General features: G+C 40.7%; 1 protein-coding gene across 2 annotated transcripts in view; it reads left to right on the forward strand.

Annotated features, from left to right (window-relative positions):
• Positions 1-19,220, forward strand: part of mfn2 (mitofusin 2) — a 51,123-nt gene that overhangs the window by 23,720 nt on the left and 8,183 nt on the right. For both annotated transcript variants that reach the window (XM_072914845.1, XM_072914844.1), the window contains 6 exons: positions 2,502-2,655; positions 4,665-4,732; positions 9,273-9,394; positions 9,538-9,664; positions 14,992-15,096; positions 17,978-18,080. In XM_072914845.1, the coding sequence (XP_072770946.1) occupies positions 2,502-2,655; positions 4,665-4,732; positions 9,273-9,394; positions 9,538-9,664; positions 14,992-15,096; positions 17,978-18,080 (679 nt within the window). The remainder of the gene's footprint in view (positions 1-2,501; positions 2,656-4,664; positions 4,733-9,272; positions 9,395-9,537; positions 9,665-14,991; positions 15,097-17,977; positions 18,081-19,220) is intronic.

Genomic DNA, 19,220 nt, shown 5'->3' on the forward strand with positions numbered 1-19,220 from the left:
AAGACTAAGATAGGAGAGCTCTTGAGATAGAAGAGACTAGATGTATTTCAACTAGTGAAGCCTGCTCCAGTTAGAGGCCAAATGTCTTCTGAGACAACCTGACCTGTCTGTACAGTATCAAACATGGAGCAAAATACACATCTCAATTGTTTATTTATGTTAGATATATCCATCAGCATACCTGCCAACTACTCCGGTTTTCCCGTAATTAGTACGGTTTTCATCAACCTATTCCGGGTTACGGTTGCAGTGATAAAAAATACGGTTTTTCATTAATTAAAAAAAATATTTTTTTTAAAGTTTTATTCACGAAATCGCGTAACAACAATGACAATCGACACTGCTTCCAGTTACTTCCTATCGAGCCATTCCGAATGCCATGCGCGAGGCTATTTATAGCACCGCTGCCAAGCACGAGGCACCAGTTGCCATTGTTTCCAAACGAGCGAACGATCATGGAATCAGCCGGAGAAAAATGGCAAACGAGTCTTAAACCGAAAAGAAAACTGCAGTCATTCCGTGAAGAATATTCAAAAGCCTATCCGGGAATAATTATCCCTTCCAAAAAGGGTGAAAACTACGCAAATTGCACCTTGTGCAGACAAGATTTTTCGATCGGACACGGAGGAATTAGCCATGTAAAAGACCACGTTGGGACAAAAAAACACAAGTCTAATGCCGTTGCTAGCGATACAAGTGGAAAACTTTCAACGTTTTTCGTCGCCCAAACAGATTCTTCGGATGTGATAAATGCCGAAGTTTTATTTACGGAGGCAGTAATTGAGCATGGACTTCCAATCGCACTGGCTGATCACATGGGACAGTTAAATGTTTGTAATGCAACCTTTAAAAATCATTACGCGGTGATCGCGGTCCCAAAAGTAAACTTTTCTTGCATGATAATGTCCAGAAAAACTCACTTTATATTACTATAGAGTCCTTTTAACGAATGAGTTTGATGGTTTATCACAAACCTTAAATGAAAGAAGTCCTTTGTTCTCCTGCACCATGCATGCGCTTTGGCCTTGCTTCGTGTTTGGTGCGCAATCCTGTCGACTGTATTTCACAGCACGTCTTTGACAACTTGAAGTGGCATAAAACATTTAAAACAAAGGGGTTATAGGAACAATCACTTTCAGTGTTTTATGCCACTTCAAGTTGTCAAAGACGGTATGCTGGTGCCCGACTGCCACAAGTGGAACAAACATTTGAAACAAAGGGGTTATAGGAACAATCACTTTCAGTGTTTTATGCCACTTCAAGTAAACTTATCATAAAGTTACCATATCATTTTTGCAGTATGATCAATCTGATAGAATACATTTGGATTTTAGCCACAAAAAGGTAATGACACCAATGTTATCTATTGGAATTGTTTAGTACTGTTATACTGTTAAAAGTGTTTATACTATTTATGCTTTCAAGTCCAAGTTGAAGAAATCTTGTTAAATGTTGACAGCATAACTACCAAAATACAGAAGTATGTCCTTAATATTTTTGCAGTGCTATTTCTGTTGAAAAGTTCAAATGATTACATTAGAGATGTGATGTGCCACTTTTCAAGTGTCTGATGGCTTCAATTAATTTTCATTAATTTTTCATATTTTGAATTCTTTTGAAAGGCTTCCAAAAAAACTACATTTGAATTGTAATTCCATGCTATTGACAGGACTATTAATTTTAATGAAGTTAGCTTACCATGTTTACAGTATGATAATTGTGATAGAAATGTGAATTTTAGGCACAGAATATTTTTTACAATTGAACAAGGCAGTAGATTATACAAGCTTGGACAGAAAGTTAATAATGACACCAATTTTTTTTTAAATGGAATTGTTTAGTACTGTTTTACCATTTGTTTACTGTAAAAAGTGATTATACTTTCAATGAACAAATTGAAGTCTTGTGAAAGGTTGACAGGATAACTGGCATTAACTGTCAAAATAATTTCAAACTATTGAAGTTAGCTTACAGAATAAACATGTCAATCAACCCATATGATTTTTGCTGTAATATTTTTGTTTTGAAAAGTCACTGTGACTGATAGAAAAGTGATGGTTTTAGCAACATTTTAACCTGTCTGAATGCTAATAATCATTTTGCGTCGGGGGGCGAAGCCTCAACCCCCCACCAGGACTTTGTCCTGGACCTACCGGGGCCTGCGGCCCCTGGACCCTGGCTACTAGGTTTTTCTGATTTTTTCAAAAGTTGGCAGGTATGCATCAGGGTAGCAAATTATCGATGCTGATTGTTCACTTTTTCTGATTTCAATATTTATCATAGTGTATTTGTCTAACCACCATTGCCAAAGCCTTACACTATATACATGATATTAGTTATTTAAAGAGGGTGACAATAATTGAACAAGAATGAGAGGGACAAGCGGTATAAAATGAAATATACTGTTAAACTGTATCTCTTCTTACTATTGCATCATTTTGTTGACAACAAGACAAGGGTTTTATCAGTGAAACTTGACTAAAGTGTGTTTATGCTGCCAGGTGCGGAGGCAGCATATGGACCGTTGTACCAATTTCCTGGTCCATGAGCTGGGCGTGGTGGACCAAGCTCAGGCCAGCGACCGCATCTTCTTCGTCTCGGCCAAGGAGGTTCTTCAGGCGCGTGTGCAGAGAGCTCAAGGAATGCCTGAAACAGGTGGGACTGGGGAATCCCTATGATTAACCTATTTTAAAGTACAGCTTTAGTGGAAATGTAACATCTTCTTTTCTGTATGTTTGAGGGCCAGAGGAGTATAAAATCATCATGTCATTGTTTATGTTTAGTCAGAAGGGAGAGGACTTCCAAAATGACTCATCATGGTCAACAGTAGTGATGGGTTGATGAGGCGTCATGAAGCGTTTCGACACATTGCAAAACTGTATTGATACTGTGTCGATACTGTGTCACTAAATACTGACATCTGCTGGACATTAAAAATCCCTACAGGCAACCTATGGATCGACTCAACTGACACTGATTTGATGCCCTAGTACAGGGGTCACCAACCTTTTTGAAACCAAAAACTACTTCTTGGGTACTGATTAATGCCAAGGGCTACCAGTTTGATACACACTTAGATAAATAAATATATTGTCATTTGTAAGTTACACATAAGTGTGATTTAAACAAGAATAGCTAAATAAATACATTTTATATATATAAAAAAATGGGTATTTCTGTCTGTCATTCCGTCGTACATTTTTTTTTCCTTTGACGGAAGGTTTTTTGTAGAGAATAAATGATGAAAAAAACACTTAATTGAACGGTTTAAAAGAGGCGAAAACACGAAAACATTTAAAATAAAATTTTGAAACATAGTTTATCTTCAATTTCGACTCTTTAAAATTCAAAATTCAACCGACAAAAAGAAGAGAAAAACTAGCTAATTTGAATCTTTTTGAAAAAATTAAAAAAAGAATTTTTGGAACATCATTAGTAATTTTTCCTGATTAAGATACATTTTAGAATTTTGATGACATGTTTTAAATTGGTTAAAATCCAATCTGCACTTTGTTAGAATATTTAACAAATTGGACCAAGCTATATTTCTAACAAAGACAAATCAGTATTTCTTCTAGATTTTCCAGAACAAAAATTTTAAAAGAAATTCAAAATACTTTGAAATAAGATTTAAATTTGATTCTACAGATTTTCTAGATTTGCCAGAATAATTTTTATGAATTTTAATCATAGTAAGTTTGAAGAAATATTTCACAAATATTCTTCGTCGAAAAACCAGAAGCTAAAATATTTATTATTCTTTACAATAAAAAATAAATTTACTTGAACATTGATTTAAATTGCCAGGAAAGAAGAGGAAGACATTTAAAAGGTAAAAAGGTATATTTGTTTAAAAATCCTAAAATCATTTTTAAGTTTGTGTTTTTTCTCTAAAATTGTATTTCTAAAAGTAATAAGAAGCAAAGTAAAAAAATAAATGAATTTATTTACACAAGTGAAGACCCATCCATCCATCCATTTTCTACCGCTTATTCCAAGTGAAGACCAAGTCTTTAAAATATTTTCTTGGATTTTCAAATTCTATTTGAGTTTTGTCTCTTTTAGAATTAAAAATGTCAAGCAAAGCGAGACCAGCTTGCTAATAAATAAATGACATTTAAAAAATAGAGGCAGCTCACTGGTAAGTGCTGCTCTTTGAGCTATTTTTAGAACAGGCCAGCGGGCGACTGATCTGGTCCTTACGGGCTACCTGGTGACCGCGGGCACCAAGACTTTCTAAAAGCGGTACGCGCACCGACACAGGGTTTTGCTCTATGAGCTCGACGCATGCGCCGATGCATCGGTGTTGCCGGACCCATCACTAGTCAACAGGAATTGTTCTAAACCTGTGATCCTCACACTGTGTGCTCCATCTAGTGGTGTGTCAAAGAATCACTTGATTCAAGTACAGTTTTTGATTTTCCTATGTTCAAACTGTGTGTAATGTTACAGTGGCCTTGTTTTTAAATGAATACTTAGGCCTGCTACGCTACTGTATTTATTCATTATGGTGGTTTTTTGAGAACCAATTGTTATTATTATTATAATTATTAAGTGTTTTCTGAGGTGGTATTTGGTGAAAAAGGTCTGAGGACCACTGATCTAAACAAATAGATCAAATGTCGCTAACTTTAACAAGAACTCATTTGGTTGTCCTGTTTCAGGTGGAGCTCTTGCTGAGGGATTCCAAGCTAGAATGTTTGAGTTTCAGAACTTTGAGAGGCGATTTGAGGTAGGACTAAAATGTGGAAACTATTGAAACCTTGTTTTTTTTTGAGGATTTTCATTTGTTGTGTTCTAACTATCGTGGGATCACACTCCTCAGCCTTCCCGGTAAGGTCTATTCAGGTGTACTGGAGAGGAGGCTACGCCGGATAGTCCAACCTCGGATTCAGGAGGAACAGTGTGGTTTTCGTCCTGGTCGTGGAACTGTGGACCAGCTCTATACTCTGGGCAGGGTCCTTGAGGGTGCATGGGAGTTTGCCCAACCAGTCTACATGTGTTTTGTGGACTTGGAGAAGGCATTCGACCGTGTCCCTCGGGAAGTCCTGTGGGGAGTGCTCAGAGAGTATGGGGTATCGGACTGTCTGATTTTGGCGGTCCGCTCCCTGTATGATCAGTGTCAGAGCTTGGTCCGCATTGCCGGCAGTAAGTCGGACACGTTTCCAGTGAGGGTTGGACTCCGCCAAGGCTGCCCTTTGTCACCTATTCTGTTCATAACTTTTATGGACAGAATTTCTAGGCGCAGTCAAGGCGTTGAGGGGATCCGGTTTGGTGGCTGCAGGATTAGATCTCTGCTTTTTGCAGATGATGTGGTCCTGATGGCTTCATCTGGCCAGGATCTTCAGCTCTCACTGGATCGGTTCGCAGCCGAGTGTGAAGCGACTGGGATGAGAATCAGCACCTCCAAGTCCCGAGTCCATGGTTCTCGCCCGGAAAAGGGTGGAGTGCCATCTCCGGGTTGGGGAGGAGACCCTGCCCCAAGTGGAGGAGTTCAAGTACCTCAGAGTCTTGTTCACGAGTGAGGGAAGAGTGGATCGTGAGATCGGCAGGCGGATCGGTGCGGCGTCTTCAGTAATGCGGACGCTGTATCGATCCGTTGTGGTGAAGAAGGAGCTGAGCCGGAAGGCAAAGCTCTCGATTTACCGGTCGATCTACGTTCCCATCCTCACTTATGGTCATGAGCTTTGGGTTATGACCGAAAGGACAAGATCACGGGTACAAGCGGCCGAAATGAGTTTCCTCCGCCGGGTGGCGGGGCTCTCCCTTAGAGATAGGGTGAGAAGATCTGTCATCCGTGGGGAGATCAAAGTACCGTATTTTCCGCACCATAAGGCGCCCTGGGTTATAAGCCGCGCCTTCAATGAACGGCATATTTCAAAACTTTGTCCACCTATAAGCCGCCCCGTGTTGTAAGCCGCATCTAACTGCGCTAAAGGAATGTCAAAAAAACAGTCAGATAGGTCAGTCAAACTTTAATAATATATTAAAAACCAGCGTGATGTGGGCGCGCATGGAGTCGTATATCAACATGGACGGAGCTGCGTGAAAAAAGCCACCCGGCCTCTTCGCGTAAACTTAAACTTACCTTAACCACTCGCTCATCTTTTCTTCATCCATCCCTTCGAGTTAGCTTTTATGATGACGCCGGCTGGAAAGGTCTCTTTTGGCAAGGTCTTCCTTTTGAATATCACCATGGGTGGAAGTTTCTGGCCATTAGCATGGCAAGCTAGAACCACAGTGAAGGATGACTTCTCATTCCCTGTGGTGCGAATATTCACCGTACGTGCTCCCGTTGTATCCACAGTGCGGTTCACAGGAATATCAGTTGCTGTGAAATAGTAATCCGTGTGCGGATGGAGAGATTGCGTCTTTTCATGAACCGGATCCCTGTCGCTTAGTAGGAGCCATTTTGTGGTCTTTACAGATGTAAACACACAAAGGAAATGAAACGTACGGTAATATCCGCGCGCTTTTTCTTCTTCTACGCGGGCGGGTGGTTGCTTACAGTAGAAGAAGAAGCGCTTCCTGTTCTATGGGGGCGGGTGCTTACCTTGGCGGTTGCTTGTGTAGAAGAAGAAGCGCTTCCTGTTCTACCAGGAAAAAAGATGGCGGCTGTTTACCGTAGTTACGAGACCGAAACTTTATGAAAATGAATCTTAATATTAATCCATATATAAAGCGCACCGGGTTATAAGGCGCACTGTCAGCTTTTGAGAAAATTTGTGGTTTTTAGGTGCGCCTTATAGTGCGGAAAATACGGTAAAGCCGCTGCTCCTCCACATGGAGAGGAGCCAGATGAGGTGGTTCGGGCATCTGGTCAGGATGCCACCCGATCGCCTCCCTCGGGAGGTGTTTAGGGCACATCCGACCGGTAGGAGGCCACGAGGAAGACCCAGGACACGTTGGGAAGACTATGTCTCCCGGCTGGCCTGGGAACTCCTCGGGATCCCCCGGGAAGAGCTGGACGAAGTGGCTGGGGAGAGGGAAGTCTGGGCTTCCCTGCTTAGGCTGCTGCCCCCGCGACCCGACCTCGGATAAGCGGAAGAAGATGGATGGATGGATGGATGGATTTTCATTTGTACTCCTAAGCCTAAATAATGCCAGTAATATTTGGCAGTGTCTTTTTTTTAGTAGGAATGCACGATAAATATCAGACTGATAAATATCGGGCCGATATGAGGAATTATGAAGTCATCACGACAAATCTAGTGATAACATTTATCACTAGATTAAAATATACAACTAAGAAAAATGACCAAACTGTGCCACCGAAACATGGCGTCGATCATGTGGGACTTCTTCACTCTTTCGGAGGGAGACATTTTGTGTGTTATCTGCACAAAATGTTCTGCATATATTACGCGAAGAGGAATAAAAACCATCCAGCTTCAACACATCAAACCTTATCAGCGAGCTGAAACGGCAACATTGCTGTGATGGTGTTTTGAAAGTTTAGGAAGGTTGTGGTTATCTGTATTGGTATTGGCTTGAAAAAAGTAAATAATGTGCATCCCTAGTTTTTAAGGTTCCGGTATTGGTGGACTCTCTATCCTACATAATTTAGTAAATCATCATTGTAATAATCATCAATATAAATTGTAATGCATTGTTGAACTTTTAATTGAGATCTTTATTTTTACATATTTCTTACATATTGCTTGCTGATATATTGTAGATGTACAAACCCCGTTTCCATATGAGTTGGGAAATTGTGTTAGATGTAAATATAAACGGAATACAATGATTTGCAAATCATTTTCAACCCATATTCAGTTGAATATGCTACAAAGACAACATATTTCATGTTCAAACTCATAAACATTTTTTTTTTTTTGCAAATAATCATTAACTTTAGAATTTGATGCCAGCAACACGTGACAAAGAAGTTGGGAAAGGTGGCAATAAATACTGATAAAGTTGAGGAATGCTCATCAAAGACTTATTTGGAACATCCCACAGGTGAACAGGCTAATTGGGAACAGGTAGGTGCCATGATTGGGTATAAAAGTAGATTCCATGAAATGCTCAGTCATTCACAAACAAGGATGGGGCGAGGGTCACCACTTTGTCAACAAATGCGTGAGCAAATTGTTGAACAGTTTAAGAAAAACCTTTCTCAAGCAGCTATTGCAAGGAATTTAGGGATTTCACCATCTACGCTCCGTAATATCATCAAAGGGTTCAGAGAATCTGGAGAAATCACTGCACGTAAGCAGCTAAGCCCGTGACCTTCGATCCCTCAGGCTGTACTGCATCAACAAGCGACATCAGTGTGTAAAGGATATCACCACATGGGCTCAGGAACACTTCAGAAACCCACTGTCAGTAACTACAGTTGGTCGCTACATCTGTAAGTGCAAGTTAAAACTCCTATGCAAGGTGAAAACCGTTTATCAACAACACCCAGAAACGCTGTCGGCTTTGCTGGGCCTGAGCTCATCTAAGATGGACTGATACAAAGGGGAAAAATGTTCTGTGGTCTGACGAGTCCACATTTCAAATTGTTTTTGGAAACTGCGTCTGGGCCGTGACTGCGTGGCACGCATTGAATGTCTCTGCTACATTGGATCAGTCTCCTTTCTTTAACAGGCAAAAGCTTTATAACCTCACTAATGCCTTGCATCGTCTATATTAGATATATAACAACGGGCGGGTGCGGGCGGGTGCGGTGTTGATTAAATGTTAAATTCGGGTGGATGCGGATGGTTGACGACTTTTGTGATGCGGTTGCGGATGAAATAATTGCCTATCCGCGCATCTCTAATAACCAGAGTCACATGATCTTTTTGGGCTTTAAATCCTGCACTTTTGACTCCGTCCTGCATGATAAAAATGCGTTTCTAAAATAAGTCTGTCTCATCCATATTAAAAACGTGTTCACGATTATTTCCCCCACCACAGTATACATTCTGTACTGTACAGGACATGAAGAATATTGTTCATGTACTTAGCCAATCAGGACGCAGAACACAATGGGCATTCAATGCTGAAAAAAAAAATGAATAGAGACAACTTGTTTTTCCATTCTCCTGGTACTTTAATAATATCAGTAAGGTTTATTTATTTATTTATTATTTAGCAACAATTTCTTCTTTTTTTCTTCACATATGCAATGAATCTTGACATTAGATTTGTGTAAAGTTCTGCCCTTTCCAGAGTCACCTTCCACTCATGTCACCTTTTTATTAAGCAACAATAAATGAGTTACATGTGATTTTGATGATGTGATGTGATAGTATTTAATGTTGTTGACGTTTGCCCGCTGACAGGAGTGCATCTCCCAGTCGGCGGTGAAGACCAAGTTTGAGCAGCACACAGTGCGTGCCAAGCAGATCTCTGAAGCCTTGCGGCACATCATGGATGCAGTGCACATTGCCGCACAGGAGCAGAGGTCAGCTTTTTCAGGGAACTCTTTTGATTAGATCTGCTTGATGGATAGAAATTGTCACTCCATTGTATTCATTTGAAACAAACATTTACGTTCTCACAGACTGTGTCTAAACATCTATTGTGTAACATAATGTGCATCTGTAGGGTCTACTGTCTTGAGACCAAAGAAGACCGCCAGGAGCGACTGGAGTTTATCGACAAGCAGTTGGACCTACTGACTATGGACTGTAAGACCAAGATCAAGAAGATCACAGAGGAGGTGGAGAGGCAGGTGAGCAACAATGCGCTACAGCAGGCCTGGGCAATTATTTTGCTTTGGGGGGACAAATTTAGAGAAAAAAATGTGTCTTTGGGCCAGTATATCTATTTTTAGGAACACTAATACAAAACCAGACAGAATTTCTAGGCGCAGTCAAGGCGTTGAGGGGATCTGGTTTGGTGGCTGCAGGATTAGGTCTCTGCTTTTTGCAGATGATGTGGTCCTGATGGCTTCATCTGGCCAGGATCTTCAGCTCTCACTGGATCGGTTCGCAGCTGAGTGTGAAGCGACTGGGATGAGAATCAGCACCTCCAAGTCCAAGTCCATGGTTCTCACCCGGAAAAGGGTGGAGTGCCATCTCTGGGTTGGGGAGGAACAGTGTGGTTTTCGTCCTGGTCGTGGAACTGTGGACCAGCTCTATACTCTGGGCAGGGTCCTTGAGGGTGCATGGGAGTTTGCCCAACCAGTCTACATGTGCTTTGTGGACTTGGAGAAGGCATTCGACCGTGTACCCCGGGAAGTCCTGTGGGGAGTGCTCAGAGAGTATGGGGTATCGGACTGTCTGATTGTGGCGGTCCGCTCCCTGTATGATCAGTGTCAGAGCTTGGTCCGCATTGCCGGCAGTAAGTCGGACACGTTTCCAGTGAGGGTTGGACTCCGCCAAGGCTGCCCTTTGTCACCCATTCTGTTCATAACTTTTATGGACAGAATTTCTAGGCGCAGTCAAGGCGTTGAGGGGATCTGGTTTGGTGGCTGTAGGATTAGGTCTCTGCTTTTTGCAGATGATGTGGTCCTGATGGCTTCATCTGGCCAAGATCTTCAGCTCTCACTGGATCGGTTCGCAGCCGAGTGTGAAGCGACTGGGATGAGAATCAGCACCTCCAAGTCCGAGTCCATGGTTCTCGCCCGGAAAAGGGTGGAGTGCCATCTCTGGGTTGGGGAGGAACAGTGTGGTTTTCGTCCTGGTCGTGGAACTGTGGACCAGCTCTATACTCTGGGCAGGGTCCTTGAGGGTGCATGGGAGTTTGCCCAACCAGTCTACATGTGCTTTGTGGACTTGGAGAAGGCATTCGACCGTGTACCCCGGGAAGTCCTGTGGGGAGTGCTCAGAGAGTATGGGGTATCGGACTGTCTGATTGTGGCGGTCCGCTCCCTGTATGATCAGTGTCAGAGCTTGGTCTGCATTGCCGGTAGTAAGTCGGACACGTTTCCAGTGAGGGTTGGACTCCGCCAAGGCTGCCCTTTGTCACCCATTCTGTTCATAACTTTTATGGACAGAATTTCTAGGCGCAGTCAGGGCGTTGAGGGGATCTGGTTTGGTGGCTGCAGGATTAGGTCTCTGCTATTTGCAGATGATGTGGTCCTGATGGCTTCCTCCGGCCAAGATCTTTAGCTCTCACTGGATCTGTTCGCAGCCGAGTGTGAAGCGACTGGGATGGGAATCAGCACCTCCAAGTCCGAGTCCATGGTTCTCTCCCGGAAAAGGGTGGAGTGCCATCTCCGGGTTGGGGAGGAGATCTTGCCCCAAGTGGAGGAGTTCAAGTACCTCGGAGTCTTGTTCACGAGTGAGGGAAGAGTGGATCGTGAGATCGACAGGCGGATCGGTGCGGCGTCTTCAGTAATGCGGACGCTGTATCGATCCGTTGTGATGAAGAAGGAGCTGAGCCGGAAGGCAAAGCTCTCAATTTACCGGTCGATCTACGTTCCCATCCTCACCTATGATCATGAGCTTTGGGTTATGACCGAAAGGACAAGATCACGGGTACAAGCGGCCCAAATGAGTTTCCTCCGCCGAGTGGCGGGTCTCTCCCTTAGAGATAGGGTGAGAAGCTCTGTCATCCGGGAGGAGCTCAAAGTAAAGCCGCTGCTCCTCCACATGGAGAGGAGCCAGATGAGGTGGTTCGGGCATCTGGTCAGGATGCCACCCGAACGCCTCCCTAGGGAGGTGTTTAGGGCACGTCCGACCGGTAGGAGGCCGCGGGGAAGACCCAGGACACGTTGGGCAGACTATGTCTCCCGGCTGGCCTGGGAACGCCTCGGGGTCCCACAGGAAGAGCTGGACGAAGTGGCTGGGGAGAGGGAAGTCTGGGCTTCCCTGCTTAGGCTGCTGCCCCCGCGACCCGACCTCGGATAAGCGGAAGAAGATGGATGGATGGATAATACAAAACCTCACAATAATGTCTGAATGCTAAAAAGGTTATGACAGACCGCCTTAAAAAACGGAATGGAATTTTCCATTTTTTTACTGAATGAGACACCCAGAATGTACATGAAAATAAAGAATGTGGGAATTACAATATTAACTATGAAGGATAAAACACTGAATATTGACAACATATGAACGTCACACCCTCTTTCCATCCACATATTTTACAATCAGGTGAAACGCAACAATAATGCAACAAACACAGCCAATTATGAACGCAAAGGGTAAAAAAAATCCCACCTACAATCTGATATATGTGATATATCACTAAGCTTTAGAACTTTGTTGTAAAAATCTCCTTCCGCGTCTGTCCCTGACACCCACACCATACCTGCCAACTACTCCGGTTTTCCCGTAATTAGTACGGTTTTCATCAACCTATTCCGGGTTACGGTTGCAGTGATAAAAAATACGGTTTTTCATTAATTAAAAATTTTTTTTTTTTAAAGTTTTATTTACGAAATCGCGTAACAATGACAATCGACACTGCTTCCCATAACTTCCTATCGAGCCATTCCAAATGCCAAGCACGAGGCCATTGTTTCCAAACGAGCGAACGATCATGGAATCAGCCGGAGAAAAATCGCAAACGAGTCTTAAACCGACAAGAAAACTGCAGTCATTCCGTGAAGAATATTCAAAAGCCTATCCGGGAATAATTATCCCTTCCAAAAAGGGTGAAAACTACGCGAATTGCACCTTGTGCAGACAAGATTTTTCGATCGGACACGGAGGAATTAGCGATGTAAAAGACCACGTTGGGACAAAAGAACACAAGTCTAATGCCGTTGCTAGCGATACAAGTGGAAAACTTTCAACGTTTTTCGTCGCCCAAACAGATTCTTTGGATGTGATAAATGCCGAAGTTTTATTTTCATGGGATTTAGCGATTAGGAGTGACAGATTGTCTGGTAAACGTATAGCATGTTCTATATGTTATAGTTATTTGAATGACTCTTACCATAATATGTTACCCTATTTTTCGGACTATAAGTCGCTCCGGAGTATAAGTCGCACCGGCCGAAAATGCATAATAAAGAAGGAAAAAACATATATAAGTCGCACTGGAGTATAAGTCGCATTTTTTGGGGAAATGTATTTTATAAAAGCCAACACCCAAGAATAGACATTTGAAAGGCAATTTAAAATAAATAAAGGCTGAATAAGTGTACGTTATATGAGGCATAAATAACCAACTGGTATGTTAACGTAACATATTATGGTAAGAGTCATTCAAATAACTATAACATATAGAACATGCTATACAATCTGTCACTCCTAATCGCTAAATCCCATGAAATCTTATACGTCTAGTCTCTTACGTGAATGACATCAATAATATTATAATGTGTTCATCATTTCACACATAAGTCGCTCCTGAGTATAAGTCGCACCCCCGGCCAAACTGAAAAAAACTGCCACTTATAGTCCGAAAAATACGGTACGTTAACATACCAGGCACGTTCTCAGTTGGTTATTTATGCCTCATATAACGTACACTTATTCAGCCTGTTGTTCACTATTCTTCATTTATTTTAAATTGCCTTTCAAATAGTTTGTAAACAGTAGACAAGTGTCTGCTCCTACATGTCTAACAGCACAGTGCACATTTTGCCAAACAAACAAATGACGAGTTGACCTTTCTGGGATGATGTAAATACTAAGGCTGCAGCTAATGATTATTTTTCTATCGATTAATCTATAGATTATTTTTTCGGTTAATTGGTTAATCTATAGATTATTTTTTCGATTAATCTACAGATTATTTTTCCTTATACCGATTATTCTTTTACTTAAAATGAAGATGAAAAAATAAATGTAGGCCAGTTTTATCAAAAGGCATGGCTTTTATTTACAAAAAAAAAAAGTATCAGTCAACATTGACAACAACATGACAAAATATTCTGTAACAATGTAAACATTTAAACCTTTTAACATTTAACAAAATTAAAAGTAGCTTATTTGCTTTTTAATGTGCAAATATAAAACAAACATACAGTGCAAATGTTAATATTCTGCAATAGTATAAGCATTTCAAAAGTAAAAGTATTGCTTATTTTGCTTTAAAATGTGCAAAAATAAAGATAAACATCCAATACAAAAAAGTGCGTATTTCCTTGAATCGGCGCCGGGTATATAGTATTCGCATGCCTCGAATTACTGCCGGGTCAAACTCGTTTCGCAAAATAATTAGCGCATGCCTGGCTTTACCGCCGGCTCAGGATTAACGCCGGATCAAACTCGTTTCGCAAAATATTAATTTTATTAGCGCATGTCTGGAATTTTCGCCGGGTCAAACTCGTCATGTCATGAGTGACACTTCACCTGTCATCATTTTCAAAATGGAGGAGGCTGATTTCAATAAAGGGAAGAAGATTAAGAGCTATTCAGTAAGATTTAAGGTCCAAGCTTTTGAATATGCTAAAAAGAACAGTAAGCAGCTATGTTTTATTAATATACCGTAGCTGCGTGTGTCAAATATGAGTCATTAAATGACTCCCGCCTCCTGCTGGTAGAGGGCGCTGGTGATCCTTCTTGCGAGTACCGGTACTGCAGAAGACCGGTGTTGCAGAAGAAGACAACAAGCCACAAGAGTGAGCAGTGATCGTTTGCTTGCACTTTTAACATGGAGGATTACCTATCTAAAATAAAACAGTTTTCTAAACTGGACTTTCAATGGAAGCAGGAGGTAATACTTAAAGGAATATCTCCATCGAGACAGAGAGACTTTAAAACTGAAGAAAGATAAGGAAGACTTCTATAAACAAGTTATCGATGCTTTTGATCAGAAGCAGCTGTGCATGGACTCATAAGTAAAGGTAAGACCATAATAAAGTTTTTTTTAATTAAATGTGCTTTTCATGATGGTATCCTTACATCACTCAAATTTATAAGCGCAGGCCTAAATTTACCCCACGCCTTTTGGTAAGCGCAGGAGTGAGAAGGGGTTTTAAATTAATTAGCGCCCTGGCGGCTATTCAAGGAAATACAGTATGCGACGCGTCGACGCACAAAAACGGCGTCGACGTATTTACGTAATCGATGACGTCGACTATGTCGACGCGTCGTTTCAGCCTTAGTAAATACCCAACATGGAGAAGAAGTGACATCCATGTTCTGTTCTTGTGTCCAGGTGTCTAATTGCATGGCCGAAGAAATCAGGAAGCTCCACGTTCTAGTAGATGATTTTCACATGGACTTCCACCCGTCCTCAGTGGTCCTGAAAGTCTACAAGAAAGTGAGATCCAGCACACTTTCCAAAGTTATTTTCTTGCTCACTTTTGCATACCTGCCAACTACTCCGGTTTTCCCGTAATTAGTACGGTTTTCATCAACCTATTCCGGGTTACGGTTGCAGTGATAAAAAATACGGTTTTTCATTAATTAAAAAAAACATTTTTTTTTAAATGCGCGAGGCTATTTATAGCATCGCTGCCAAGCACAAGGCACCAGTTGCCATTGTTTCCAAACGAGCGAACGATCATGGAATCAGCCGGAGAAAAATCGCAAACGAGTCTTAAACCGAAAAGAAAACTGCAGTCATTCCGTGAAGAATATTCAAAAGCCTATCCGGGAATAATTATCCCTTCCAAAAAGGGGGAAAACTACGCAAATTGCACCTTGTGCAGACAAGATTTTTCAATCGGACACGGAGGAATTAGCGATGTAAAAGACCACGTTGGGACAAAAAAACACAAGTCTAATGCCGTTGCTAGCGATACAAGTGGAAAACTTTCAACGTTTTTCGGATTTTAGCCACAAAAAGGTAATGACACCAATGTTATCTATTGGAATTGTTTAGTACTGTTATACTGTTAAAAGTGTTTATACTATTTATGTTTTCAAGTCCAAGTTGAAGAAATCTTGTTAAATGTTGACAGCATAACTACCAAAATACAGAAGTACCGTATTTTCCGCACTATAAGGCGCACCGGATTATTAGCCGCACCTTCTATGAATTACATATTTCATAATTTTGTCCACCAATAAGCCGCCCCGGACTAAAAGCCGCGCCTACGCTGCGCTAAAGTGAATGTCAAAAAAACGCTGCGCTAAAGTGAATGTCAAAAAAACAGTCAGATAGTTCAGTCAAACTTTAATAATATATTGAAAACCAGCGTTCTAACAACTCTGTCCCAAAATGTACGCAAATGTGCAATCACAAACATAGTAAAATTCAAAATGGTGTAGAGCAATATTAACATAATGTTGCTCGAACGTTAATGTCACAACACACAAAATAAACATAGCGCTCACCTTCTGAAGTTATTCTTCATTCGTAAATCCTTCGAATTCTTCGTCTTCGGTGTCCGAATTGAAAAGTTGCGCAAGCGTGGGATCCAAAATGGCCGGTTCCGTCTCGTAGAAGTCATCGGGAGTCAGTGTCGCTGTTGTTCTGTGAATCCTGCCTTCCGGAAAGCTCGGACCACAGTTGTGACCGAAATATCTGCCCAAGCATTTACGATCCACTGGCAAATGTTGGCGTATGTCGTCCGAGGCTGTCTGCCCGTCTTAGTGAAGGTGTGTTCGCCTTCGGAGCTGTGTGAAAAAAGCCACCCGGCCTCTTCGCGTAAACTTCCCTTAACCACTCGCTCATCTTTTCTTCATCCATCCATCCCTTCGAGTTAGCTTTTATGATGACGCCGGCTGGAAAGGTCTCTTTTGGCAAGGTCTTCCTTTTGAATATCACCATGGGTGGAAGTTAGCATGGCAAGCTAGAACCACAGTGAAGGATGACTCCTCATTCTCTGTGGTGCGAATATTCACCGTACGTGCTCCCGTTCCACAGTGCGGTTCACAGGAATATCAGTTGCTGTGAAATACGGTAGTAATCCGTGTGCGGATGGAGAGATTGCGTCTTTTTATGAACCGGATCGCTTATTAGGAGCCATTTTGTGGTCTTTACAGATGTAAACAGGAAATGAAACGTACGGTGATATCCGCGCGTTTTTTCTTCTTCTTCCGGGGGCGGGTGAAGCGCTTCCTGTTCTATGGGGGCGGGTGAAGCGCTTCCTGTTCTATGGGGGCGGGTGAAGCGCTTCCTGTTCTATGGGGGCGGGTGCTTTCCTTGGCGGTTGCTTGCGTAGAAGAAGAAGCGCTTCCTGTTCTACCGGGAAAAAAGATGGCGGCTGTTTACCGAAGTTGCGAGATCGAAACTTTATGAAAATTAATCGTAATAAAGCGCACCGGGTTATAAGGCGCACTGTTAGCTTTTGAGAAAAATTGTGGTTTTTAGGTGCGCCTTATAGTGCGGAAAATACGGTATGTCCTTAATATTTTTGCAGTGCTATTTCTGTTGAAAGGTTAAAATGATTACATTAGAGATGTGATGTGCCACTTTTCAAGTGTCTGATGGCTTCAATTAATTTTCATTCATTTTTCATATTTTGAATTCTTTTGAAAGGCTTACAAAAAAACTACATTTGAATTGTAATTCCATGCTATTGACAGGACTATTAATTTTAATGAAGTTAGCTTACCATGTTTACAGTATGATAATTGTGATAGAAATGTGAATTTTAGGCACAGAATATTTTATACAATTGAACAAGGCAGTAGATTATACAAGCTTGGACAGAAAGTTAATAATGACACCAATTTTTTTTTTAATGGAATTGTTTAGTACTGTTTTACCATTTGTTTACTGTAAAAAGTGTTTATACTTTTTATACTTTCAATTAACAAATTGAAGTCTTGTAAAAGGTTGACAGGATAACTGGCATTAACTGTCAAAATAATTTCAAACTATTGAAGTTAGCTTACAGAATAAACATGTCAATCAACCCATATGATTTTTGCTGTAATATTTTTGTTTTGAAAAGTCACTGTGACTGATAGAAAAGTGATGGTTTTAGCAACATTTTAACCTGTCTGAATGCTAATAATCATTTTGCGTCGGGGGGCGAAGCCTCAACCCCCCACCAGGACTTTGTCCTGGACCTACCGGGGCCTGCGGCCCCTGGACCCTGGCTACTAGGTTTTTCTGATTTCAAAAGTTGGCAGGTATGCTTTTGGTATGCATTGAGGTCAGTAAACTTGCTTATTTGGATGTAACTAGGGAACAAAGTAACTATTGTCACATTGTCATGGTAAAAAAAATCCTATTTTGTGTTTGCTAGGAACTCCATCGACATATAGAAGAGTGTTTGGGCAAGAACATGTCAGAGAGGTGCTCCACCAACATCACTGGCGCTCTTCAAACCACACAGGCAGACATGATAGGTAACAATATCCAAGCCATTCATGTCTAAAGTGTTGTACAAATACTATAACAAGCAAACAGTTTAAATGTAACGAGATAAACTTGCAACGCTGACTCTAATCCAGTGGTTCTCAAACTTTTTTTTTCATCCCCCACTTTGGACAAGGGGGAGTTTTCAAGCCCCACCTGCCCCCATCGCCCCAACAGAGCGCTAATGCCAAGCTTTAACATTTTCAAATTTATTGAACATCAAGTTGTATACATTCAAACTCAATAACATAAAATAACATCAAGTTCAATAATAAATAAAATAACTGTGCAGCTGTGGTATAACTTGCATCAAGTTCAATAATAAATAAAATAACTTCCATCAAGTTCAATAATAAATCAAAAAAAGTGTTATAACTTGCATCACGTTCAATAATAAATCAAAAAAAGTGTTATAACTTGCATCAAGTTCAATAATAAATCAAAAAAAGTTTTATAACTTGCATCACGTTCAATAATAAATCAAAAAAAGTGTTATAACTTGCATCAAGTTCAATAATAAATCAAATAAAAGTGTTATAACTTGCATCAAGTTCAATAATAAATCAAAATAAGTGTTATAACTTGCATCAAGTTCAATAATAAATCAAATAAAAGTGTTATAACTTGCATCAAGTTCAATAATAAATCAAATAACTTGCATCAAGTTCAATAATAAATTAAAAAAAGTGTTATAACTTGCATCAAGTTCAATAATAAATAAAACAAAAGTGTTATAACTTGCATCAAGTTCAATAATGAATCAAATAACTTGCATCAAGTTCAATAATAAATCAAAAAAAGTGTTATAACTTGCATCAAGTTCAATAATAAATAAAACAAAAGTGTTATAACTTGCATCAAGTTCAATAATGAATCAAATAACTTGCATCAAGTTCAATAATAAATCAAAAAAGTGTTATAACTTGCATCAAGTTCAATAATAAATAAAACAAAAGTGTTATAACTTGCATCAAGTTCAATAATGAATCAAATAACTTGCATCAAGTTCAATAATAAATCAAAAAAAGTGTTATAACTTGCATCAAGTTCAATAATAAATAAAACAAAAGTGTTATAACTTGCATCAAGTTCAATAATGAATCAAATAACTTGCATCAAGTTCAATAATA

Source organism: Nerophis lumbriciformis, linkage group LG01 (genome assembly GCF_033978685.3).
Source record: "Nerophis lumbriciformis linkage group LG01, RoL_Nlum_v2.1, whole genome shotgun sequence".
NCBI lineage: Eukaryota > Metazoa > Chordata > Actinopteri > Syngnathiformes > Syngnathidae > Nerophis > Nerophis lumbriciformis.